The following is a 27,239-nucleotide window of genomic DNA, read 5'->3' on the forward strand; positions in this document are numbered from 1 at the left end:
ACCTGAAACCCTTTGGTCCGAGGGCCATCACTCTAACCATTGAGCCAAAACGGCAAGGGCTTAAGTAATATCTTTTTTAAATTTTTGTTTTCTGTTTGTTGCTAGATAAGGATTACATTAAAACTCAAATTTTACAAGTGTCAAAATGCAAATTTCATGGATTGTTTGGGTGATAGAATTAGAAACAGATAATAGGAAAATTGTGTCGTTACTTCATTAAATGGACTTTACTAAATGATCGTGCTACAATTTCAAAATAACACTTGCTGGGCAAATGAATTTTAATAAATAGTATAAAATCAGACATAATAGTTGAATTTCTAACTACATGGAATGCTAATGATAGTGATGGTTCTAGGCTATTAGCATTTCTAAACCTCCTCATATGTCTCTTTTTTTTTAAATCAGGTGAAAAAGATTCAATGATTTTTGACTGCACTGAATGCTATGATCCAGTTACGAAACAGTGGACAACTGTAGCTTCAATGAATTACCCACGCTGTGGCTTGGGAGTATGTGTGTGTTATGGGGCTATCTATGCTCTGGGTAATTATTCTGTTCAATTTAAGGATATCTAATACTATTTAAATTTTTAGTTGGATTCTGATTGCTTTAAAAATTTTCCTTCCTTCTCATAGAAACTTGTATCCTCTCAGCTTTATAAATTCTTTTTTTTTTTTTTTTTTAATTTTTTAAATTCTCACCCGAGGACACTTTTTTTCCATTTTTTGTTCAGACAAAATGGGAGGGAGAGAGAGAGAGAGAGAGAAACATCAACGTGAAAGGGACACATTGAATGGTTGCCACCCACATGACCCAACCAGGGCCAGGGACAAACTGCAACCGAGGCATGTGCCCTTAGCGGAAACCGAACCCGGGTCTCTCTGGACTGCAGGCCGACGCTCTAACCGCTGATCCATACCGGCCACGGCTTTATAAATTCTTATTCTCAAAATATTATTACTTGGGGAATGTTGTCAAGTGTAGAGTTCTTAGAAAGAGATGGAAATAAAATAGAGATGTCCAATGAAGCACTTTAGCTGATAGTTAAATCTCATGATTAGTATAAGCATTCTGAGTATGCAGAAGTTGTTTCAAAAGATAGTTTTGCAAAAAAAAAAATAGTTTTGTAAAATATCAAATTTCCTATGCAATATGTTGAAGTTTTGTTTTGCTTTATTTTAAATCTCTAGTTGAAAACAGGCAGAGTTAAAAGATCTGAGTTTTTACTCACAGTCAAATTCTAACTTTTCATGTGATCTTAGACAAATAACCCCTCTGTTCCATGTGATAATCATCCATAATATGAAGTTGTCAGATTAGATGTTTTCTAAGTTGTTTTTGATAAATAAGATTCCTTTATCCCAGACAATATTTTTCTGTTTGGTTACAGGTGGATGGGTTGGAGCTGAGATAGGGAATACCATTGAACGATTTGATCCTGATGAAAATAAATGGGAAGTAGTTGGCATCATGGCTATGTCACGTTACTACTTTGGCTGTTGTGAAATGCAAGGTAATTGCTATATAAAATATTTTCCTGAAAATACATATTTATAAAAACTGAGCTTGAGGCTTTATTTACACAAGAGATTTTATATATATCTATATATCTATATATCTATCTCTCTCTCTCTATATATATATATACACACACACATATATATGTATGTATGTATATATATGTGTGTGTGTGTGTGTGTATTTTTTTTAATCCTCGCCCGAGGATATTTCTCCATTTATCTTCAGATGGAGTGGGAGGGAGGGAGGGAGAGAGAGAAAGAGAAACATCGATGTGAGAGAGACACATTGATTGCCTCCTGCACGTCTCTGACCAGAGCTGGGGACCAAACCGTAACCAAGGTACGTGCCCTTGATCAGAATCGAACCCGTGACTCTTTGGTCCGCAGGCCTATGCTCTAACTGCTGAGCCAAACTGGCCAGGGCACCTCTTACATATTTTATCTTCTTATTTCTTTATTTCTGTATTGTCGAAATAATCTACATTTTCCCAAAATAAAGCTAGAATTTAAAATTCCAGATAGGCGCCCTGGCCAGTTTGGCTCAGCAGTTAGAGTGTCGGCCTGCGGTCCAGAGAGAGACCTGGGTTCAGTTCCTGCTAAGGGCACGTACCTCGGTTGCAGTTTGTCCCTGGGTCGTGCGGGTGGCAACCACTCAGTGTGTCCCTTTCATGTTGATGCTTCTCTCTCCCTCTCTCCTTCCCACTCTATCTGAACGAAAATTGGAAAAATGTCTGCAGATGAGGATTAAAAAAATAATAATAAAATTTTAAAAAAAATTCCAGATAGGCAGAAATACTTGACTAGCAAAATAAGCATTTAAACTGTCATTCTTTAGTTATTTTCTCTCCTGTGCAGGCTTTAATAAGTATTTCTAAGTAGGGAGAGTATATCAAAAACAATCTTCACAGTCTCTTTTTATAGGCTTCTTCAGTGTTTTTTAAAGGCTACATTGTGATTCAGTCCACACAAAATATAATGCTACAGTAGATTTGAAAAATGTTGTACTAAATATTAAAATGGTGTACAGACGTTATTTTAATTGTCCACTATACCCTGAGAAGTAGTAAGCACTGTCAAATAAAATCTGATTCTCTGTTCAGAGTTGGAGAGCAAATTTTTTTTTTCTTTATTGATTTTATAGAGGAAGGGAGAGGGAGAGAGAGATAGAAGCATCAGTGAGAGAGAACATCAATTGGCCACCTCCTGCATACCCCCCACTGGGGATTTGGCCCACAACCTGGGCATGTGCCCTGACCAGGAATCGAACCAGTTAACTCCTAGTGCGTAGGTTGATGCTCAACCACTGAGCCACACTGGCTGGGCTGGAGAGCAAATTTATATGTACCTGCAGAGTAGGAAGCAGTCTGCTTATTGTTATATGACAACTCAGCCTGCTTTGTTCTCAGCTCAAGTTCTTTCTTCTTTGTGAGGACTTTCTCAGATTTCCACTACATTTAAATATTCAAAGTACATGGTGCAGACTATATTCTGTTAATTAATGTTGTAATTTCTCTAGTTGTTTTATATTTATTATTTTTATCTTCCCATCTAAAATCAGAGCTAGTGCGGCATCTTGGAGATTATCTATTTCAACCCCTTTATTTATAAACGGGGAAGCTGAAGATTAGGAAGGTTGTGAGTTTGTCTTTTTTCATAGCTGGTTATTGGCATAGCTGGAGCTAGAACCCAAGTATATTGACTTTCAGCTCACATTTCTTAAAATGCCATTAAAGTGAAGAGTTATAATCTATAACCTATAACTCCTCACTTTATTTTATTTAAAAAAACATTTTGTTTTCTTTATTGATTTTAGAGAGGGAGGAAGCAAGAGGGAGAAAGAGAGAGAAACATCGATGAGAGAGAACATCAACTGGCCGCCTCCTGCATGCCCCTCACCAGGGACTGGGCCCACAGACTGGGCATGTATCCTGACCGGGAATCAAACCGGTGACCTCTTGGCGCAAGGGTCAACGCTCAACCACTGAGCCACACTGGCCAGACTATAACTCCTCATTTTAGAACACGGGAAACACAATCTGCACTCAAAAATAATTATAGATTGTCAGTACCATTAGTTTCAATCAAATTAAAAAATGAACTCTCTGTGAATTACATTCTATTAAACTCTAATGATTGATCTGATATCCTAATCTAGCCATATAACTATTATAATTTAAATTCAGTTATCTATTTTATGTCCATCTGAACAATAGGTAAGCTGTCACCAAACATGTTCATGTCCTTTTTTACCTATACGTGGTAGCAGTGCACCTGGGACTTGAGATCATCAAGCAGATAACAAGATGGAAAATCCTTGTCTGACATTTATTTTGTTATAGCATCATTAGGTTCTTTGAAAATTTAATTTCACTGTATTTTTTTATTTCATGTATTTATTTATTTTATCAGATAGAGCAGGAGGGAGAGAGGAAGGAAGAGAGAGAGAAAAACATCGAAGTGAGAGAGACACACATCAAGTGGTCGCCACCCACAAGACCCCAACTGGAGCCGGGGACAAACTGCAACTGAGGTACGTGCCCTTAGCAGAAACTGAACCCAGGACTTTCTGGTCTGTGGGCCCACGCTCCAACCCCTGAGCCAAACCAGCCAGGGCTAATCCCACTTTAAATTCATACCCCTAATTCTTTTTTTTTTTTTTTTTTGTACGTGCCCTTAGTGGGAACCAAACCCAGGACTCTGGTCCACAGGCCGACGCTCCACCTGCTGAGCCAAACCAGCCAGGGCCATACCCCTAATTCTTTGTAACACGCTTAAATGTGAGCTATGATAAACTAGACAGAAGTCTATTTTCTCTTAAAAAATTGGTAAGCTGTGGCCAGTATGCTTATTGGTTAGAGCGTTGGCCCATGGACTGAAGGGTCACGGGTTTGATTCCTGGTCATGGGCACATACCTAGGTTGCAGGTTCAATCCCTAGTCCTGGTCAGGGTCATGCAGGAGGCAACAAATCAATGTGTCCCTCTCACATCAATGTTTCTCTCTCTCTCTCACCTTCCCTTTCTTCCACTCTATCTAAAAATAAGTGGAAAAATATCCTCAAGTGAGGATTAAGAACAACAAAAAATTGGTAAGCCCTACATTAAATATAACATCAGCATGGCAAACTGAAGTCACAACAGTGACTTTTGCTAATTATTGTATCCTATTTTCTATAGCATCTGAGCAAAAATTTTCCATTTCCAGGTTTAATTTATGTGATTGGTGGCATCAGCAATGAAGGAACAGAACTTCGTTCTTTTGAAGTTTATGATCCATTTTCCAAGCGTTGGTCTCCACTTCCTCCAATGGGAACCAGAAGAGCATATCTTGGAGTGGCTGCACTCAATGACTGCATCTATTCTATTGGAGGGTGGAATGAGACGCAAGATGCTCTAAATACTGTAGAAAAATATTGCTTTGAAGAGGTAGGTTGGATGATTTGAAATATTTAGTATCCTGTTATTATTTTAATGTCTTTAAGATTTGTAGTGATGTACATTCTTTCAATTATATTGATTATTTGTAAGTTTTCTTCTCTTTTCAAAAACTAACTTTTGGTATCATTCTTTTTTTTCCCTACTGATTGTCCACCTTCTATTTCATTAATTTCTGTACCTATTTTTTTTGCGGGTTTTTTTGATTGTTTGTTTTTTATTGTTTGTTTGTTTGTTTTTATTCTCACCTGATGACATTTTTCCATATTTTGTTCAGATGGGGGGTGGGGAGAAGCATTGATGTGAAAGGGACACATCGAGTGGTTGCCACCTGCAATGACCCAACCAGGGCTGGGGACAAACTGCAACCGAGGTAGGTTCCCTTAGCGGGAACCGAACCCGGGTCTCTCTGGACCGCAGGCCGACGCTCTAACCGCTGAGCCAAACAGGCCAGGGCTCTTTCGGGTTTAATTTGCCCTTTTTTTCTAGAATCTTAAAGTGGAGGCTTATATGATTGACTTTTAGACTTTTCTTTTTCTATAATATAAACCTTTAAAGCTATAAATTGTTTTCAAGCACTTCTGTAACTGCACCCCACACGTTTTGAAATCTTTTGTTTTAATTAGTATTTATCTCAGTATATCTTCTATTTTTCCTGGTAATTTCTTCTTTGACCAATGAGTTGTTAGAAGTATGTTATTTAATTTTCAAATATTTGGGGATTTTCCAGATACCTTTGTGTTTTTTATTTTATTTTATTTTTTTTAATCCTCAACCGAGGATATATTTTTTTTACATTTATCTTCAGATAGAGTGGGAGGGAGGCTGGGAGGAGGAGAGAGAGAGAAAGAGAGAGAGAAACATCAATGTGAGAGAAGCACATCAATTGGTTGCCACCTGCACAACCCCCAGTTGGGGCAAGGGACTAACTGCAACCGAGGTATATGCCCTTGGCTGGAATCGAACTGGGACTCTTTGGTCCATAGGCCAACACTCTAACCACTGAGCAAAACCTGCCAGGGCTACCTTTGTGTTATTTCTAATTTAATTTTGTTATCAAAGAGCATACTTTGTATGATTCCTGTCTTGGTAAATGTTTCATGTGCACCTGAAGAGAATTTGTATTCTGTTGTTGTTGAGTGTAGTGTTCTATAAATGTCAGTTAAGTCAAGTTGATTAGTGTTGTTCAGGTCTTCACCAAGTATTTCCAACTTGTCTAATTGTTTTGTAAATTACTAGGTGAGAAATGTTGAAATCTCCACCTATAATTATGGATTTGTCTGTTTTTCCTTTCATTTCTGTCAGGTTTTGCTTTACATTTTGTTTTTTTGTGTTTTTTTTATCCTCACCCGAGGACATTTTTCCATTTTTTATTCAGATAGAGTGGGAGAGAGAGAGAGAGAAACATCGATGTGAAAGGGACACATAGAGTGGCTGCCACCTTCACGACCCAACCAGGGCTGGGGACAAACTGCAACCGAAGTACATGCCCTTAGTGGGAACTGAACCCGGGTCTCTCTGGACCACAGACCAGCGCTCTAACCGCTGAACCAAACTGGCCAGGGAGCTTTATATTTTGAATATCTGTTATTAAGTCTATACACATGGAGATTATTATGTCTTCTTGATGAATTGATCTTTTTATAGTATGAAATTATTTTCTTTTTTAAATTTTTTATCGATTTTTAGAGAGAGACAGACATACAGAAACATCGATGAGAGAGAACATCAATTGGCCACCTCTCGCATGCCCCCCATTGGGGATTGGGCCCAGAACCTGGGCTTGTGCCCTGACTGGGAATCAAACCCATGACCTCTTGGTGCACGAGTCAGTGCTCAACCACTGACCCACACGAGCTGGGCTGAAATGTTTTTCTTTACCTCTGGTAATAAACTTTGTTTTGAAGTCTACTTTGTCTAATATTAATGCAGCCATTAACATAGCCAAGTTAAGTGTTTTCTTTTTTTTGTTTGTTTGTATTTATTTTATAGAGAGAGGAAGGGAGAGGGAGAGAGAGAGAAATATTCATTGGCTGCCTCCTGCATGAGTCCTACTGGGGAGTGAGCCTGAAACCCAGGCATGTGCCTGACCAGGAATCAAACTGGTGACCTCTTGGTGTGTGGGAGGACATCCAACTAATTGAGCCAAACTGGCCAAGCACCAAGTTATGTTTGTTTGTTTTTTTAATCCTCACTCGAGGACATTTTTGCATTTATCTTCAGATAGAGCGGGAAGGAAAGAGGGAGGAAGAGAGAGATAAGCATCGATGTGAGAGAGACACATCAACTGGCTGCCACCCACACAACCCCATGGGGCTGGGGACAAATAGCAACCGAGGTACGTGCCCTCAGTGGGAACCAATCCCGGGTTTCTGGTTCGCAGACCGATGTTCTAACCGCTGAGCCAAAACCGGCCAGGGCCCAAGTTATGTTTTGATTAATATTTGCATGGTATATCTTTTTTTTCCTTCCTTTTTTTTTAAACGTATCTTTATTGTTGAATGTATTACAGATGTCTCCCCTCTTTTTCCCCATTGACCCCTTTCTCCCTAATCCCACCCCCCCTCTTGCCTCCTCCCACTAATGTCAGTGTCCATTGGTTATGCATATATGCATAGAAGTTCTTTGGTTTATCACATCCCACCCTCCCTCTCCCCTTCCCTTTGAGGTTCATCATTCTAACAACCAATTTGTACTTCTTAATTCCTTCATCTTTTTCACCCATTCCCCCAGCCCCCTTCCATCTGGCAAGCAACAAAAAGTTCTCTGTATCTATGAGTCTGTTTCTGTTCTGCCTGCTCATTTTGTTTGTAGATTCAGTTTTTGATAGATATGTATTAATTGACATTTTGTTGTTCATATTTTTGTTCTTCTCCTCCTTCAAGACAACCTGTCAACATTTCATATAATACTGGTTTGGTGGATGAACTCCTTAGCTTTTTCTTGTCTGGGAAACTCTTTATATGACCATCAATTCTAAATGATAGCTTTGCAGGATAGAGTAATCTTGGTTGTAGGTTCTTGCTTTTCATCAACTTGAATATCTCTTGCCACTCCTTTCCAGCCTGCAAAGTTTCTTTTGAGAACTCACCTGACAGTCTTACGGGAGCTCCTTTGTAGGTAACAAACTGCTTTTCTCTTCTTACTTTTAAGATTCTCTCTTTGTCTTTAACCTTTGGCATTTTGATGATGATCTATCTTGGTATGGATCTCTTTGGGTTCATCTTGTTTGGGACTCTCTGTGCTTCCTGGACTTGTATGTCTGTTTCTTTCACCAAGTTAGGGAAGTTTTCTGTCATTAGTTTTTCAAATAGGTTGTCAATTTCTTGTGTGCTCTCTTCTCCTCTGACACCCCTATGCTGCGAATGTTGGTACCCTTGAAGTTGTCCCAGAGGCTCCTTACCTGTCCTCATTTTTTTGGGATTCTTTTTGTTTTACTGTCCCGATTGGGTGTTTTTAGCTTCCTTATATTCCACATCGATGGTTTGCTTCTTGGCTTTACCTGCTCTATTATTGATTCCCTGTAAATTATTATTTATTTCAGTTAGTGCATCCTTCATTTCTGTCTGGTCTTTTTTATTTTTATTTTTATTTTTTTTCGTCACTTGAGGACATTTTTTCATTTTTTGTTCAGATAGAGTGGGAGGGAGAGAGAGGAAGAGAGAGAGAGAGAAACATCGACGTGAAAGGGACACATCGAGTGGCTGCCACCCACACGACCAACCAGGGCTGGGAACAAACTGCAATCGAGGTTCGCGCCCTTAGCGGGAACCAAACCCGGGTCTCTCTGGACCACAGGCCGATGCTCTAACCGCTGAGCCAAATTGGCCAAGGCTGACTGGTCTTTTTTATGTTGTTGATGTTCTCACTAAGTTCCTTGGAGTTCTCCTTAAGTTCCTTGAAGGTCTCACTAAACTCCTTGAATGTCCTTATGTGTCCTTATACCGAATGTTTTGAACTCTGCATCTGACTGATTGCTTATCTCCATGTTGTTTAGTTCTTTTCCTGGAGTTTTGTTCTTTTCTTTCATATGGGACATGTTTCTTTGTCTCCTCATTTTGGCTGCTTCCCTGGGATTGTTTCTATGTATTTGGTAGAGTTGCTATGTCTTCTAGGCTTCATAGGGTAGCCTATTGTTGTAGGTGTTCAATAGGATCCAGTGGCACAGCCTCCCTAATCACCCCAGCTGGGCCATTGAGGTGCACCCCTAGAGTGGACTGTACACTCTTCTGTTGTAATTGAGTCTTTTTTTATACTTTTTTTTTTTTATCCTCACCCGAGGACATTTTTCCATTTTTTGTTCAGATAGAGTGGGAGGAAGAGGAAGAGAGAGAGAGAAACATTGATGTGAAAGAGACACATCAAGTGGCTGCCACCCGCACAACCAACCAGGGCCGGGGACAAACAAACTGCAACTGAGGTACATGCCCTCAGTGGGAACCGAACCCGGGTCTCTCTGGACCGCAGGTCGACGTTCTAACCGCTGAGCCAAACTGGCCAGGGCTGTAATTGAGTCTTGATTGTTGTTTGCATGTCAATGGGAGGGATTTACTCAGACTGATCAGCTGCAAGTACTAGCTGTGCCCACTGACCACCAGCCTCTGACTACTTTGGAGGATCAGCTGTGTAGGGGCCCACCACACAGAGCAAGACTTACTTCAGCAGGGCTCTGGTACCCACTGAGTTCACTCATTGAATGTGTTACTTGTGGAGGTGGTGTTTCGATGTGGTCTGAAGCTGTCCACAGGGTGTGCTGGCTCTGGGGTAAGGTCAGCCACTGCCTGTGTGCTATCTGGGGCCACCCGGCACGAGCTACAAAGTGATCTGCCGATGGCTGCTCTTGTGCTGGGCTTGGAGGAGCCCAGGAAAAGCCAAGTTGTGAACCAAGGCTGGCTGCTTCTAGTGCCAGGTCTGGGGCCACTTAATTAGAGGTATGGGGCTCGCTGAGACTAGATGCTGCTTGTTTGTGAGATTGTAGGAAAATCTGAAGCAGGATCCAAGGCAGGCCAATCCTATGGTAAAGCCACTGGAAACTGCTTGGGTGGGCCTGAAAGTTGGGTGGGGCAGGGCCTCAGGGAGTCACCAGAGAGGGGCAAACAGTGTGAGCCAGGTTGCTGACGTTCCAGATATGGTGGCCTCTGGTGAGGGAAGGGCTCACCAAAGGAACAAAGGCCTCCACCAGCACGTTTGTCTGTGAGAGAGCTGCCTCTACAGCCCTCCTCCCGAGGCCAGACAGCTTAGTTCTTCCCTGTTTGTCTCTGGTGCCTTTTGAGCTGCCTCTGTTCTGAGCTTAGAGGGAACAAGTATGAGTAAGTCTGTGTGCGGGCCCTTTAAGAGGAGCTGCCTGGGGCGCTAGAAGCCTCAGCCTCCCTCAGCCTCAGTTCCTACGGGTTTTTACAGCCATAAATTATGGGGATTTCTTTTCATGGCACTGGAACCCTGGGCTGGGAGCTTGGTGTGGGACAGGGATCCCTTGCTCCTCAGATCCCTACCTCAAAGCCTAGGTATTCTGATTTTTATAGCCCGTCCTCGCCTCTACCCTCTTACCAGCCTCAATGTGGCTTCTTGTTTAATCTCATAGTTGTAGGACTTCCATTCAGCTCAATTTCAGGTGGTTCTGAATGATGGTTGTTCTGTAATTTAGCTGTGATTGTGGGAGGAGGCGATACCGTGTTTACGTACGCTGCTCTCTTAACCAGCAGTCCCCAGTGAGCTTTTCTTCTACTTTAATCTATGTCGTTACAAATTGCATCTCTCGTAAGATAACATATAGTTGTGGTCTATTTTTTATGCAGTTTGACAATCTCTGACTTTCAAATGGAGTCTTTAGAGTTTTTATTATTTATATGTAATGTAATTACAGATATGGTTGGTTTTTAGACTTCTGCTTTGCTGTTCTTTTATTTGTATAATTCATTTTTTATCCATTCCCCCTTTTCTGTCTTTATGTTGGTTGTTTTAGTATTTCATTTTATTTCTTTTATTTTCCAATTAAGTGTATCTCTCTCTTTTTTTTTTAATCCTCACCCAAGGACATTTTTGCATGTTATCTTCAGAGCGAGAGGGAGGAAGAGAGAGAGAGAAACATCAATGTGAGAGAGACACATCAAGTGGTTGCCACTCACATGACCCCAACTGGGACCAGGGACAAACCGCAACCGAGGTATGTGCCCTTAGCGGGAACCGAACCTGGGTCTCTCTGGACCACAGACTGACATTCTAACTGCTAAGCCAAACCGGCCAGGGCTTAAGTGTATCTTTTCACCTTTTTTTTAAGTTATTGCTTTAGGGGTTACATTATATATTATATAATTTTATATTATATACATATACATTTTTAATATATCAAATTTAACTTAAAATAATATTACTTTTTCAATGTACAAAACTTACAAAAACATAGTTTCATTTTCCACTCCCATCCTTTGTGCTATTTTATTTCTGTGTATGTTATAAACCTTACAATATGTTGTTATAGTTACCTAACAGTAAATTATATTTAAAATACATATTTAATGAGAAAGTCCTTGATAATTATGCATATATTTACCATTTCTAGTTTTATTTATTGTTTTGTATAGAACTAAGTTTGCATTTCATATCATTTTTTTCTTAGCCTTTCTTTAATATTTCTTTCAGTGTTGCTTTGCTGACAGTGGTTCTCTTAGCTTACATTTTCTGAAACTCTTTTCTACCTTCACTTTATTTTTATTTTTTTATTAATTAATTTTTGTTACAGATGTTTCTCCTCCCCCCGCAATGGTTTCCCCCCTCCCCTACCCTCCCTCCCTTCACTTTTGAAGATATTTTGCTGAGTATAGAAGTACAGGTTGTTGGGGTTTTTTTTTCCGATTACCTTAACAGTGTTGTTTATCTTCTTGTGTTGTTTCTAATGGGAAGTCAATAGTCATTCGTATCCTGTTCCCCCTGTATGTAATGTGTTTCTTTTTCTTTAGCAGCTTTTTGGTTTTTTTACTTTATTGATTTTTAGAGAGAGAGGAAGGGAGAGGTAGAGAGAGATAGAAACATCTATTAGAGAGAACATTGGCCACCTCCTGCATGCCCCCCACTGGGGATCGGGCCCACAACCTGGGCATGTGTTCTGACTGGGAATAGAACCAGCGACCTCTTGGTGCATGGGTCGACACTCAACCTCTGAGCCACACCAGCTGGACTCTTTAGCAGCTTTTACGATTTGCTCTTTATCATGGATTTCCCGTAATTTGATTGTGTGTGTCTCGTTGAGAGTTTTGTATTTAGCCTGCTTGGAATTCATCAAAAGTCTTGAATCTGTGGGATTATAGCCTCCATCAAATTGGAATGTTTTCAGCCACATTTCTTCAAATATTCTCTTGCTCTCTTACTGGGACTCCAGTATTAGGCATGTAAGATCACTTGATATTGTCCCATAGATCACTGAGGCTCTATTAAAACTTTTTCTATCTTTTTTTCTCTCTATTCTTTAGTTTGTTTTTATTTTCCAGCTTTATTGAGATATAACTGATGAATAAAAGTTGTGTATATTTAAGGTGTACACTGTGATGTTTTGATATACATATACACTGTGACATGATTACCACAATCAAGCTAATTAACATATTAATCACCTCACATGGTTCCCTGTTCCTTTTTTGGTATGGTGAAAGCACTTCAGATGTGCTTTCTTTTTTTTTTTTTTTTTTTTTTAATCCTCACCCGAGGACATTTTTCCATTTCTTGCACAGATAGAGTGGGAAGGAGAGAGAGGAAGAGAGAGAGAGAGAGAAACATCAACGTGAAAGGGACACATCGAGTGGCTGCCACCCGCACGACCAACCAGGGCCGGGGACAAACTGCAACCGAGGTACATGCCCTTAGCGGGAACCGAACCCGGGTCTCTACGGACCGCAGGCCGATGCTCTAACCGCTGAGCCAAACCGGCCAGGGCGAGATGTGCTTTCTTAACAAATTTTGAGTATAGCATATAATATTAACTGTAGTCAGCGTGCTGAATATTATATCTCTAGAACTTATTCATCTTACATAACTGACTGTTCTCTGTGCTTCAGTTTGGATAGTTTCTCTTGCTGTGTCTTTTTTTTTTTTTTAATTTTCTTTTCTTTATTGACCTTTAGAGAGAGAGGAAGGGAGAGGGAGAGAGAGACCGATGAGAGAGAACATCGACTGGTCGCCTCCAGCATGCCCCCCAACTGGGGATTTGACCCACAACCTGGGCATGTGCCCTGACCAGGAATCAAACTGGCAACCCTTTGGTGCATGAGTAGACGCTCAACCACTGAGCCACAACAACGAGGCTCTTGCTGTGTCTTTAAGTTCATGAAACTTATACATATCTAAACTTCTAATGTTCAGTGTCTAAGCTCCTATGGGAATATTTTTCATTTCAGATACTGTATTTTATAACTCTAGATGATCTTTTTGTTTGTTTTGTCTTCCACTTCTATCACCACCATGTTTATGTTTTTCTTTAGAACCTTGAACATGTTTATAATATCTGGGTTTTTTTAAATTTATTTTTCAATTATAGTTGACATACAAGATTATATTACTTTCTAGTATGTACAGATAGTGATTAGCCATTTATAAACTTTATGTTGTGATTACCACAATAAGTCTAGTACCCATCTGATACCATACATAGATTTTACAGTATTTTTTTTTATCCTTACCCAAGGATATTTTTTCCATTGCTCCTTATTGTGGAAGGGAGGGAGGGAGGGAAAGAGAGAGAGAAACATTAATGTGAGAAAGAGACAGCGATTGGTTGCCTCCTGCACACCCCGCAGTGGGGATTGGGCCCACAACCTGGGCATGTGCCCTGACCAGGAGACCTCTTGGTGCATGGGTCAACAATCAACCACTAAGACACACTAGCTGTGCTATTTCCCAGGATCTTTATTACCTTTCCTATTTTCTAGGTATAGACATTTTCCTTGAAGTAGGGCTTTACAATTCATTTTGGCTATAGTAGCTTATTGAAATTTCTTCAGAGAACAATGTATTCCAGGAGTTAGCAAATGTTTTGTTCAAGGGCTACATAAAATCTCTTCTTTTGGCATTTTCATTTTTTTTAAAACATTTTTTTATTATTTTTTTCTTTATTGATTTTAGAGAGAGAGGAAGGGAGAAGGAGAGAGAGATAGAAATATCAATGAGAAAGAACATTGATTAGCTGCCTCCCGCATGGCCCCCACTGAGGATCAGGCCCACAACATGAGCATGTGCCCTGCCCAGGAATCGAACCAGTGACCTCTTAGTGCGTAGGTCTATGCTCAACCACTGAGCCACACCAGCTGAGTTTCATTTTTGTTTTTTAATTTTTTTTTTTTAATCCTCATCCGAGGACATTTTTCCATTTTTTGTACAGACAGAGTAGGAGGGAGAGAGAGGAAGAGAGAGAGAGGGAAACATCGATGTGAAAGGGACACATCGAGTGGCTGCCACCCGCACGACCAACCAGGGCCGGGGACAAACTGCAACCGAGGTACGTGCCCTTAGCGAGAACCGAACCCGGGTCTTTACGGACCGCAGGCGGACGCTCTAACCGCTGAGCCAAACCGGCCAGGGCTCATTTTTGTTTTTTAAAACAACTTTTTAGCCATGGCCGGTTTGCCTCAGCAGTTAGAGCTTCGGCCCAAGGACCAATGAGTCGTGGGTTCGATTCTGGTCAAGGGCACGTACCTTGGTTGCAGTTCGTCCTGGCCCAACCAGGGCTGTGCAGGAGGCAACCAGTGAATGTGGCTCTATCACATTGTTTCTCTCTGTCTCTCGCTCTCTCCGTCCCTCCACTCTATGTAATGATAAATATAAAAATGTCCTCGGGTGAGGAATTTTCTAAAAAAACAAAAAAATAAATAAGTTTTTAAAATAGAAAAATAGTTTTTAGTTTGTAGGCTTACACAAATAGGTTTCTAACCTCTGATCTATACTGCCTTTCTGAAAATATGTTTTGTGGTCACTAACTCCACTAGATGGTCTTTGCAAAAAGGATTACATGGTCAAATAAATTTGGCAAGTGTTTTTTGCTGTATCATTCTCCTGGATATTTTTAAGACTTATTAGCATTTCAGAGACTTAAAAAAAATTTTTTTATCCTCACCTGAGGTTTTATCTTTAGATAGAGCAGGAGGGAAAGAGGGAGGAAGAGAGAGAAACATCAATGTGAGAGAGACACACTGAGTGGTTGCCACCCACAGGACCCCAACCAGGGCCAGGGACAAACTGCAACTGAAGTATGTGCCCCCAGCGAAAACCAAACCAGGGACTCTGTGGTCCGTGGGCCAATGCTCTAATCGCTGAGCCAAACCGGCCAGGGCTCAGAGACTTTTAAAAGTCCTTCTGGCCCTGGCCAGTTTTGCTTAGCGGTTAGAGCGTCGACCTGCAGTCCAGAGAGACCCGGGTTTGGTTCTCGCTGGGGGCATGTGCCTCAGTTGAAGTTTGTCCCCAGCCCTGGTTGGGTCATGCAAGTGGCGGCCACTCGATGTGTCCCTTTCACGTCAGTGTTTCTCTCTCTCTCTCTCCCTCCCACTCTATCTGAACAAAAAATGGAAAAATGTCCTTGGGTGAGGATAAAATAAACAAATAAAAGTCCTGCCCTGGCCGGTTTGGCTCAGTGGTTAGAGCGTCAGCCTGCGGTCCATAGAGACCCGGGTTCAGTTCCCGCTAAGGGCATGTACCTTGGCTGCAGTTTGTCCCCGGACCTGGTTGGGTCGTGTGGGTGGTGGCCTCTCGATGTGTCCCTTTCACTTCGATGTTTCTCTCTCTTCCTCTCTGTCCTTCCCGCTCTATCTGAGTAAAAAAATGGGAAAATGTCCTCAGGTGAGGATAAAAAATAAATTAAATAAATAAATAAATAAATAAATAAATAAATAAATAAATAAATAAAAGTCCTTCTGTATACTGTATATAAGCACTTTTCTTCTTGGAGCCTTGTGGGTTTGTGGGGAGGGTGTGTGTGCATATTACCTACTTGTATTCCATAGAACTAGTTTTTTCAGAATGCCTGCCTATATAGAATTTCTAGATTATTTCCTGATAATTTATAATCACAGATTTTTCTTTCTTTTTTTTTTTTTATCCTCACCCAAGGACATTTTTGCATTCTTTGTTCAGACAGAGCAGGAGGGAGAGAGAGGAAGAGAGAGAAAAACATCGACGTGAAGGGACACATCGAGTGGTTGCCACCCACATGACCAACCAGGGCCGGGGACAAACTGCAACCGAGGTACGTGCCCTTAGCAGGAACCGAACCTGGGTCTCTGTACCGCAGGCCGACGCTCCAACCGCTGAGCCAAACCGGCCAGGGCTAATCACAGATTTTTCAATTATTTTCCTATAAATTTTGTTTGTCTACATCTACTTGAAAGTTTATTTTAAATGTTCTTTATACTGCTCAGCCTGTGTGGCTCAGAGGTTGAGCATCGGACCCATGCACCAAAAGGTTGCCAGTTCGATTCCTGGTCAGGGCATATGCCTAGGTTGTGGGCCAAGTCCCCATTGGGGGGCAGGCAAGAGGCCACCGATCAATGTTCTCTCTCATCGATGTTTCACTCTCTCCCTCTCCCTTCCTCTCTCTCTAAAATCAATAAAGAAAACATTATTTTCTAAAAATAAAATGTTCTTTATACTGATGTGACTGGACTTTGAATTTGAAATTTAAACATGTAAAAAGAACCCCAGTATCTGATTTCTCAGCAGTTTTCTCAATTACCATTTTATGAGACTAACTTATTTTTTTCTCTTAACCAGGAAAAGTGGGTTGAAGTTGCTTCAATGAAAGTGCCTAGAGCAGGCATGTGTGTTGTGGCAGTCAATGGACTTCTGTATGTTTCTGGAGGTCGATCTTCCAGCCATGATTTCTTGGCATCAGGTACCTTGGACTCAGTTGAAGTTTATAACCCCCATTCAGATACATGGACAGAAATCGGTAACATGATCACCAGTCGCTGTGAAGGAGGTGTTGCTGTGCTATGAACTATAAACCTTAAGAGAGCATAAGATACATTTTGAAAATATAGAATCTGACCTTTTGTAAATCAAACACATATTTGGTCATAGGACCCTTTAATACTTTTGTTTTCCATGTATTTGATAGATAAATGACTAAAGGTTATTCTTCTAAGAATTTGAGTGAGAAGGGATATGGAATATATTCTAAATTAATAAAGAACTCACAAAAATTTGCCAAGCTTACTAATAGAAATACTATAGACAATTGTTCAGGTAGAAGTTGAGTCCTATTTGTAAACATGACTTGCTAGAAACGTCTTGGCCAGTAGCCCCTTTAGCAACTTCTCCAGTGCAATTCAAGCTGTAACATGACCCAATGTGATATAAGAGTGTCAATGAAAGTTTAAAGATATCTGTACATTCATGATTCAATCCAGAACACAATTTTCCATGGCCATAGTTTAACCTACAGTGATAAGCCAATGAAGCAATTTTCTACTTATATTTGATGCTAGGAGTTTTACTAGCCCCAAACTTTTCATTGGCAGCAGATATACTGGAGGAGAGATGTGGGAAATATCTAGTTATTTATATAGAGAGGTAAGTTTTGACCTATTGATAACATCATAAAAAGCTTTTGCTCACTTTTTTTTGTTCAGGTAGAATGGGAGGGAGAGAGAGAGAGAGAGAAACATCGATGTGAAAGGGACACATCTAGTGGCTGCCACCCGCACGACCGACCAGGGCCGGGGACAAACTGCAACCAAGATACATGCCCTTAGCGGGAACCGAACCTGGGTCTCTCGGGACCGCAGGCTGATGCTCTAACTGCTGAGCCAAACCGGCCAGGGCTCACTTATGTTTTTTTTGTCTTGATGCTGAGAATGTAGGTAAGTGGAAGTTCTTAGTGACAGTCCTTTACTGCAATAGGATGGTGTAATGGGTGATAGAGTCCAGTAGGTGGTATGCACCTAGTAAATTTCTTGCCTATTTTTAAAAATGGTCACCAGAAATATCTGTTTGGCTTTGGGAAGATAGAATTTTAGTAGATTATCAAACTTGATAAAGCTTACTTCTACTTGAACAAGCCTAAATATGAGCTGCCTGATTTCGAGAAGGTGGAAGTATAGATGCCTGTGGAAATTCTGTACTTATTCTCATAAGTATAAGATGAAAGGCTTCTGATCCAAAACTACTTTTCAAACCATTTTTCCCTTGAGAAGAATTCTAAATAATTGTTCTCTGTCCGATTCTCAGAAGATTCGTGTACATGGTCATCATTTTTGTTATTTCTACTAGTCAGTTGGATATATATATATATATTTTTTTTTAGAGAGAGAGAGGAAGGGAGAGAGAAAAACATCAATATGAGAGACAATCATCCATCAGCTGCCTCCTGCATGCCCCCAACTGGGGATTGAGCCCCAAAACCTGGGCATGTGCCCCGACCACGAATTGAACTGGGACCTCTCAGTCCATGGGACGATGCTCAATCCACTGAGCTACACTGGCCAGGCTGGAGCAATTTATATTAAAGATCTTATATACATTTAAGTTTTTAACCAGCTGATTCAGGATTTGATTATATATTCCTGATCCTCTCTTTTCTTTACTAAAGTCCTTTAGTATATTGTGATAAGCATCAACAGCTTATTTAGATAAGAAACTTTATGTAAGTATTAATGACTCAGGTGGCATTCATATCCAAAATATTTGGATTGGCCAAGGATACTTTTCTTTATAACTTAACCATGTGCTTGTCTTAAGAAAAGCTTATGGCCCTGGTCAGTGTGGCTTAGTTGGTGAGCGTCAACCTATACACAAAGAGGTTGTAGGTTTGATCCCATTAGGGCATATGCCCGGGTTGCAGACTCCATTTCTGGTAAGGAGTGTGCAGGAGGCAGATGAAAGATGTTTCACTCTCACATCAGTGTTTCTCTCTCTTCCTTCCTCTATCTCTAAAAATCAGTTTAAAAAATATTTAGCCTGGTCCGTGTGGCTCAGTGGTTGAACATCAACTCCATGCACCAAAAGGTTGTTGGTACAATTCCCAGTCAGGGCACATGCCTGGGTTGTGGGCCCAATACCTAGTGGGGGGCATGCAGGAGGCGGCCAGTTGATGTTTTTTCTCATTGATGTTTCTCTCTTCCTCTCCCTTCTCTAAAATCAACAAAATTAAAAAAAAAGGAAAAGCTTATGTAGTACAGACAGAAAGTCTGAAGGGTCACATATACCTACTTGGGATCTGTAAAATGTCAAGGGATGAAGTGTCAAGATAATTTATAGACTATTTAAGCTCATGAGCCTTTAATGTTTCCAGTTACAGAGAATCTGCATTCTGATTCAAAAGAGATTTACAAAATGCTCCTATAATTTCTCATTGCCTGGCAACCTAAAATGGCACTGTGAAGGGAGGCATTATGTACTGCTGTGGCAGAAATGTAATGTCAAGACAATCAGTGTTTAGGCTTACTAGGTCCAAATGTTCCCTGAAAAATAGGTAATTATAAATATGTTTATTGTTTCCTAGTTAATGACGGGTTGTTTTTAAAAAGAACTAATAAAGTATTTTGATTACTTTAGTCTTCCTTCTAAGACTGCTTTTCCTTCTGAGAAAGATCTGAAGTGTATGCATATTCTTTCCTTTATTATCATCAGGTTGTGGTAAACCGTTATCTACCTTAATAAAGAAGGACCATGTGTTGGTTTCAGCCAAAGGCTTTAACTGGTAAACTTCTCAGTCATCTGGACAAGTTCTAGCTCTATGGTGTTATATTTGTTTGCTTAGGAGTGCTTTAACAAAGTACCATAGAAATGTAAACAACATAATTTATTGTTTCACAGTTTCAGACACTAGAAGTCTGAACTCAAGGTGTTGGTAGAAATGGTTCCTTCTGAGGGCTAAGAAGAAGGGATCTGTTCTAGGCTTCTCTCCTTGACATATAGACAGGCCATCCGTTCACATGCTATTCTTTCTGTATGCACGTTTGTCTCTAAATTTTCCCTTGTTATAAAAATTCAAGTGATAAGTCCAGCCGGTATGACTTAGTGGTTGAGCATTGACCATGCACCAAGAGGTCGCTGGCAGGGGGGCATGCAGGAGGTGGCCGATCAATGTTCTCTCTCATCGATGTCTCTCTCTCCCTCTCCCTTCCTCTCTAAAAGTCAATAAAGAAAAATTGTTTTAAAAAAAATTCAAGTGGCCCTGGCCGGTTTGGCTCAGCAGTTAGAGCATCAGCCTGCGGTCCAGAGAGACCCGGGTTCGGTTCCCGCTAAGGGCGTGTGCTTCGGTTGCAGTTTGTCCCCAGCCCCAGTTGGTCGTGCGGGTGGCAGCCACTCGATGTGTCCCTTTAACATGGATGTTTTTCTCTCTCTCTCCCTCCCACTCTATCTGAACAAAAAATATCCTCTCAGGTGAGGATAAAAAATAAAATAAATAAATAAATAAATAAATAAAGTTTTAAAAAAAATTCAAGTGATATTACATTATAAGCCTACCCTTATGACCTCATTTTAACCGTATTTCCTCTGTATAAAGACCCTATCTCCAAATAAGGTCATACTCTTAAATACGGGCGATTAGATTTCAACACACAGTTCAAAGTGTAACAGGTGTGTAAGAAAATAGCCCTGGCTGGTTTGGCTTAGCGGTTGGAGCGTCGGCCTGTGGTCCAGAGAGACCTGGGTTTGGTTCCCACTAAGGGCATGCACCTTGGTTGCAGTTTGTCCCTGGCCCTGGTTGGGTTGTGTGGGTGGCAGCTGCTCGGTGTGTCCCTTTCACGTCGATGCTTCTCTCCCCCCCCCCCCCATCTGAATAAAAAATGGAAAAATGTCCTCGGGTGAGGATTAAACAAAAAAAAAGAAAATAAACAGGTTACCAATCTAGACTCTTACCTCTTCCCAGCAAGAATCACTAGAGTGGAGAAAATACATAGGAAATTTACTTAAGAAATTTGGTATTTGAATACTTATACAAAGTAACATACCAGGCAATATCATTTCCTTATATTCTTACATATATTCTTTTTTTGAGACAGAATCTCAAGAGACAAGGTTTTCAAGTTAGAATCCTAAGGTGATGCTTTTACTGTTTTGAGAAAGCTTTCTGTGAGTTAACATGTAAAACTAGATAGCCTTGTTCATTAGAATATCAAGATGGCTCCAGTTTGACTTTCCCTAATTTTATATACTAGTGGCTTTATTCTTTTAAATAATTTTGACCCACTGGTGTTCTGTTTGGTGAGTTATATCTCTGCCAAATATCCTGATAAAAACTGGAAATGAGCCCTGGCCAGTTTGGCTCAGCGGTTAGAGCGTCGGCCTGCGGTCCGGAGAGACCCGAGTTCGGTTCCCGCCAAGGGCACGCACCTCAGTTGCAGTCTGTCCCCGGCCCCGGCTGGGTCGTGCGGGTGGCAACCACTCGATGTGTCCCTTTCACGTCGATGTTTCTCTCTCTCTCTCTCCCTCCCACTCTATCTGAACAAAGTATCAAAAACTGTCCTCGGGTGAGGACTAAAAAACAAAACAAAACTGGAAATGAGTCCAACTTCTCTTTACACATGACTTCCCCTCGTGACACTACTCCCAAATGACTTTAGAGCCACAGATCCTTACAGCTCATATAACTAGATTATACCAGGTAAAATGAGCTTGGAAATGCAATTCCCAGGGGAAACTGCAATGAAAACTCCACCCTAGAACCACTTATTACTTTCAGACATTTATGGATTGAAGTTTTCCTCTCGAATGGGAGAATGTGTATATATTTTCAGTGATCATAGGCTCTAGCAAAAGGGATTTTTCACCTTTTTAAAACATTTTACATTTTCAAAATAATTTAAAAAATTGAAATGTATGAGTGGACAACTTTATAATTCATAAGAATGAATGAGAACTGTAATGTAATATGCCATAAAAAGGACTTGTTAGGGATTTTTAAGTTGTTGATCATATAATTCCTATGAAATAAAGATTTCTAGAAATGAAAAAAATGTGAATAAATTACCTTTGGTAGGAAATAAAAAGCCAAACAGGAGTAGAAGAAAAAGGAAATGCAAAACAACCTTATAAGGCTTATAGCCAACATGCTAACGTCATCTACAGAATAGTTTTGTATTTATTCTACTTGACCAGGTCTCTTAGGTCCTTTCTCTGGATAAATGTCTTTTAGTAGTAAAGTGAGTACAAATGACAACAAGGCTACTAAAGTGACTACTATCCTCAGGGCTTTGAACCAATTGGGATAATGTGGCAAGAGAAAAAGTTCAATATGTAATGCTATTCCCAAACCTATTATTACTGTGACTATAGCTTCACTGAGACTTTCAGAAATAAGGAAGGCAGACCATGCAAACACAACAGGAGCTGTACTACTCGCTAAATTGAGGAAATCTGGTTTGGCTGGACTACCTTCTGGCAGAACAAAACCCCATCTGATCCCTCCCAAGAAAGCTAGGAAACTGGCTCCATAAGCCATCTGAGTAAAAGCTAATATGGGAATATAAGTCTTTGTCATCACCATGACCAGTGGTGGCGCAAAGAAGGGGATTAGTCCCACCAGAGATACATATAATGCTGGCTTTGGGCTGTCAGGCAGGTATGTAATAGTTTTTGGTGGCCTAACTGGAAGTACTTCTTGCTTCTGCTTCTTAAAGCTGCATGGGGAAGTATGATAGTATTGTATCTTGCTCATACACACTGGAAGTGATGAGAAAGACCAAGGCCTTAGAAACAAAGGTGAAAAGTTCTGCTGGAGACATGTCTTGAGAGAAAGTGTTTCTATTCTGCTGGCTCCTAGTCCAACTGTGAAAGGGTACTTCAGCATCTATAGAGAAAATAAAACCAGAAAACAAAAACAGATTTTTTAAAAAGTCACCAAATGCCTTAGTTAATTCCAATCTAGAACAATATAAAATATCTGCTTTCTGTTAGCAGATTGAACTTTACAGAAAAGCTGGACTACAGTACAGAGTGATGTTATTGCTGGCTAAGTGATGTTATTGCTGCCTAAGATTAACAGCTATACAACCTTCAAAAGAAACCACTGAATAGAAGCCAGTTATGTTTTGGCTTACCGCTAATCTTATGCCATGAGAAAAATATCTCAAAGAACAGGTAAAGACGGGATGTTTGGTATTTGTTGTTCTAAACTGCCTCTTCTAGTTATAAATTGCAAGGCAGTTGCACTAATCACTGGGAATGCTATTTTATGTAGAGAAAAACAGTCTACCTTCTAATATAGCTCTATGGACACTGCATACTTTTCACAGCTCCATGCCTTTCTATGTCTCTGCCTAGCATTCTGGCTTACTACTTTTCTCTTTGGGAATTTGTATTCCACATTCAGCTTAGAGCTTTCTTCAATCTGATTTAATGCTCCTATAAGTAAGTATCCTGTGTGCACTTCCATTATAATTCTCACAGTGAATTAAAATTGTGTGTTTACTTGTCTGAGTAGACTCCAGAGCCAGGACCATCTTTTTTTCCTTGCCTTAAAAATAAATCCCTGTACCTTTCATATTATATGTCTAAATAACTTTCTCTGCTGATTCTGTGCTTTAGTGAGCAGATTCCAGACTTCAACTAGTATAAAGATTAACAGTAACTCAAGAAGTGTTAGATGAAAGGAAAAATGAAAGATTTAAGAATCTTGATGTTTTCTCAAAATGCTAGGAATGATTCCATATTCCCTTGCCCTGCTTTATAGTTCTCCACAGCACTTACCACTTGACATATTAAATATTTTATTTATTTGTATTTTATACACACACACCTCCCCCAAATTTATCAGGATAGGATATTGTCTTCTGTTTTGCTGCTATTACACAGCCAAACCATGCCTGGCAAATAGTGCTCAAATATTTGCTGAATAAACCAACCTTTGGAGATGCTTGAGAAAACTTCTGGATAAAGTGAAGCATACTGGGCCCTAATGGAGTCTTGCTCAGGAAGATGCCAAGCAGTTCTGGTTAATGTACTTTTACAGCTAAGTGGACAGGCTGAATCAGAAGTATGTTTCTGTGTACAAAATAAGATCACTTAATTTTCTTCATTTTATACATAATTTTTAAAAAGTAACTTGAGCCCTGGCCAGTTTTGCTCAGCAGTGAGAGCGTCAGCCTGCGGTCCAGAGAGACCCGGGTTCGGTTCCTGCTAGGGGCATATACTTCCGTTGCAGTTTGTCCCCGGCCCTGGTTGGGTCGTGCAGGAGGCAGCCACCCGATGTGTCCCTTTCACATGGATGTTTCTCTCTCTCTCTTTCTCTCTCTCCATCCCATTCTATCTGAACAAAAAATTGAAAAATGTCCTTGAGTGAGGATTAAAATAAAATAAAAGTAACTTGAGGCCTGGCCTGTGTCGCTCAATGGATTGAGCATCATCCCATGGACTGAGAGGTCCTGTATCGATTCCTGGTCAGGGCACATGCCAGGGTTGTGGGCTTGATCACCAGTAGGGAGCATGCAGGAGGCAGCCGATTGATGTTTCTCTCTCCCCCTTCCTCTGTCTCTAAAAGTTAATACAAAACATATTAAAAAATAAAAGTAATTTGAGAATTTCTCTCATATAACAGTTTCCTTTGAAAATAATCATTAATGTTTTCAAAACTCAGTAACATGTTAACAGATCCTTTCTGTCTCTGAAAAGAGTAATGCACAGAGATCTGGATTTTACTGATAACCTCCATCATTTCCCAGCTGCACGACCTTGAATAAATTGCTTCCTTGAAGTGCCAATTTCTTATATTTAAAACTCAAGGTCATAGTATCTCTATTCTCTTTTTTCCCCCTTAGTTATCTATTTTGGGACTTAGGAGTTTGCAGCTCAAAATAGTAAAATAATAATAGTAATACATTTCATCTGTGAACCAGACACTGTATGTGTGTATATGAAAAAGCTAATTTAATACAATAACCTCATCAACTTGGTGCTGAGAGACTGTATAACCTGTTAAGCTGGAGCACAGACTTTGGAGTCAAACTATCTGGATTGGAATCCTGGCTCCACCACTTATTAGATATGTGACTTTGCACAGGTTATTTAACCTATGATGCAGTTCACTAACCTTTGAAAATAAGGATTATAATAACTACACAGGGTCACTGTAAAAATTAGATCAGTTAATACATGTAAAGAGCTTAGAACTGTCCCTGACACAGAGCACTCAAAAAAATATTAGCTATTGCCCTGGCTGGTTTGCCTCAGTGCTTAGAGCGTCAGCCCACGGACCAGAGAGTCTGGGGTTCGGTTCCCCTAAGGGCATGTACCTCAGTTGCAGTTTGTCCCCGGCCGGTTGGGGTCATGTGGGTGGCAATCAGTCGATGTGTCTCTCTTACATTGATGTCTTCCTCTCTCTTCCCCCCTCCCCCCTCCCACTCTGTCTAAAGATAAATGCAAAAATGTCCTCTGGTGAGGGGAAAAGTGTGTGTATGTGTGTGTATATATGTGTGTGTATGTGTGTGTGTGTATGCTATTATTTCTTCCTTACACAAGGGGAAATGGTCAAGAACCCTGTCTAATATAAGTAGCCAGTAAGTGACTGAGTGAAAATATGAATCCAGATGTCTTATGCAAATCCCATTCTTAACCAGGAAAATGAGGTGTCAGAAAAAAAATCTAAAACTCACAGCTGCCTCTCTATTGACAATTTCAGTGAACTAATTTCTTTTTTTTAGTTATTGATTTTTAGAGCGAGAGAGAGGAAGGGAGAAGGAGAAACAACAATTTGTTGTTCCATTCATTGATTGATTTTTTTTTTCTTTTTTATCCTCACCCGAGGACATTTTTTCCCCATTTTTTGGTTCAGATAGAGTGGGAGGGAGAGAGAGAGAGAAACATTGACGTGAAAGGGATACATCGAGTGGCTGCCACCAGCACAACCCAACCAGGGCCGGGGACAAACTGCAACCGAGGTACGTGCCCTTAGGGGAACCGAACCCGGGTCTCTCTGGACAGCAGGCCAACGCTCTAACCACTGAGCCAAACCGGCCAGGGCCACTGATTGATTCTTGAATGTGCCCTTACCAGGGATGGAACCCACAACCTTGGCTATGGGGAGGATGCTCTAACCAGGGCAATAAACTAATTTCCTGATCACAAATCTGAGAATTGTACATTGGTCAATGCCTTCATTCTATACATAGGAAGCAAGTAGGGTTAAGTTATCCTGGGCCTCTGAGTAGATCTTAAAATGACACCCAGCACATACACCTCCTGACTCCCAGATACTCATCTGAAGGGCCCACTTACCTTTTCTCAAAATCACCTGCGTAAGGACCTTCTGGACCATCCCTCCCTCCACCTTCAGAACTCCCTGTCCACTGCAATATGTGCTTTCCAACTCGGGTTAAAGCGAATAATAGCCTAAAACCCGGGGCCCGCCAACTGGTTAGGGAATTAGGACAGACCCAAGGGTTAATCCGCTTTAATTCAGGCGAAAACACTCAGTATTGCCACTGCCAGAAGAAAAAGTTGCAAACTGCAAACCTCAGATCCTACATCTGAGAAAAGGAGGTGGTTTCTAGACGCGGGGATCCTCGGTAAACTGCTCGACAATGCCCGCGACTCTGGTTTACTGCCAACCCTTAGTGCCTCCCTTCCCAACCTGCACTTCTGGCAGTAGCCAGGCTACTCACTTGCCAGTGTCGCGCGCGGAGAGATGGAAAGCAGAGCTGCAAGAACAACCCGGTACTTCTGAAAAGGTACTTCCGGCAAGTGGGGTTGGACAGTTTCGCACTTCCTGACAACTGGAAACATGAATCCGGGTGGGGACTGGACCAGCGCTAAGTGGTTCCTACACCGGGCTTACTTTTCCCGTCTTGGGTCATTCTCTTAATTCTAGTGAAAGCCAGCCTTTAACGTCTATAGGGCACCCGAAGGATACTTGCCTCTCTATTCCAGGTTTCCCAGCCAGTTAGGAAAGGTTGAGTGCAACTACTGAAGTAATTTCAGAGTGATGGTGGAAGAAGGTAGGAGAGATTTGGGGTCTAGACCACGTGGGACTTGGCCAAATTGCGAACTCATCTTTTAGTTTGCATAACAACAGGGTTTCTAGGATCGACGGGGCACATCTCACTGCGCATTAGGGTCCTGAATTGCAAATACTAGTTGAGACAAAAACAAACAAACAAAAAAAACACTTTACTTCCATTCTGTTTGCTGGGACCTGGAAACTTCATTAAGAAATACGGGGAACGGGGTGGAGGGGACAGGAAGAGATTAACCAAAGAACATATACGCATATATGCATAACCCATGGACAATAGTATGGGTAAGGCCCAGGTGGGGTGGGAGCTGGGTGGAGGGGGACAACGGGGAGAGGAATGGAGGACATAACA

General features: G+C 40.9%; 2 protein-coding genes across 12 annotated transcripts in view; one reads left to right on the top strand and one right to left on the bottom strand.

The window, feature by feature from the left end:
• Nucleotides 1–22,859, top strand: part of LOC118626411 (intracisternal A particle-promoted polypeptide) — a 40,539-nt gene extending 17,680 nt beyond the window's left edge. For 3 of the 11 annotated variants that reach the window (XM_036256081.1, XM_036256090.1, XM_036256091.1), the window contains 5 exons: nt 409–546; nt 1,394–1,516; nt 4,727–4,947; nt 16,705–16,825; nt 17,421–17,546. In XM_036256081.1, the coding sequence (XP_036111974.1) occupies nt 409–546; nt 1,394–1,516; nt 4,727–4,947; nt 16,705–16,825; nt 17,421–17,509 (692 nt within the window). In that variant the 3' untranslated portion in view covers nt 17,510–17,546. The other 8 variants (XM_036256088.1, XM_036256089.1, XM_036256087.1 and 5 more) reach the window with 8 other exon arrangements.
• TMEM69 (transmembrane protein 69) lies at nt 21,377–26,597 on the bottom strand. The gene is made up of 3 exons (XM_036256092.1): nt 26,538–26,597; nt 23,784–23,922; nt 21,377–22,729 (listed from the first exon to the last, which is right to left on the bottom strand). The coding sequence occupies exons 2-3, from the start codon at nt 23,823–23,825 to the stop codon at nt 22,022–22,024; spliced, it is 750 nt and encodes a 249-aa protein (XP_036111985.1). The 5' UTR covers nt 23,826–23,922; nt 26,538–26,597; the 3' UTR covers nt 21,377–22,021.
• Nucleotides 26,598–27,239: the final 642 nt, after the last annotated feature.

This window comes from Molossus molossus, unplaced genomic scaffold (genome assembly GCF_014108415.1).
Source record: "Molossus molossus isolate mMolMol1 unplaced genomic scaffold, mMolMol1.p scaffold_m16_p_12, whole genome shotgun sequence".
NCBI classification, from domain to species: domain Eukaryota; kingdom Metazoa; phylum Chordata; class Mammalia; order Chiroptera; family Molossidae; genus Molossus; species Molossus molossus.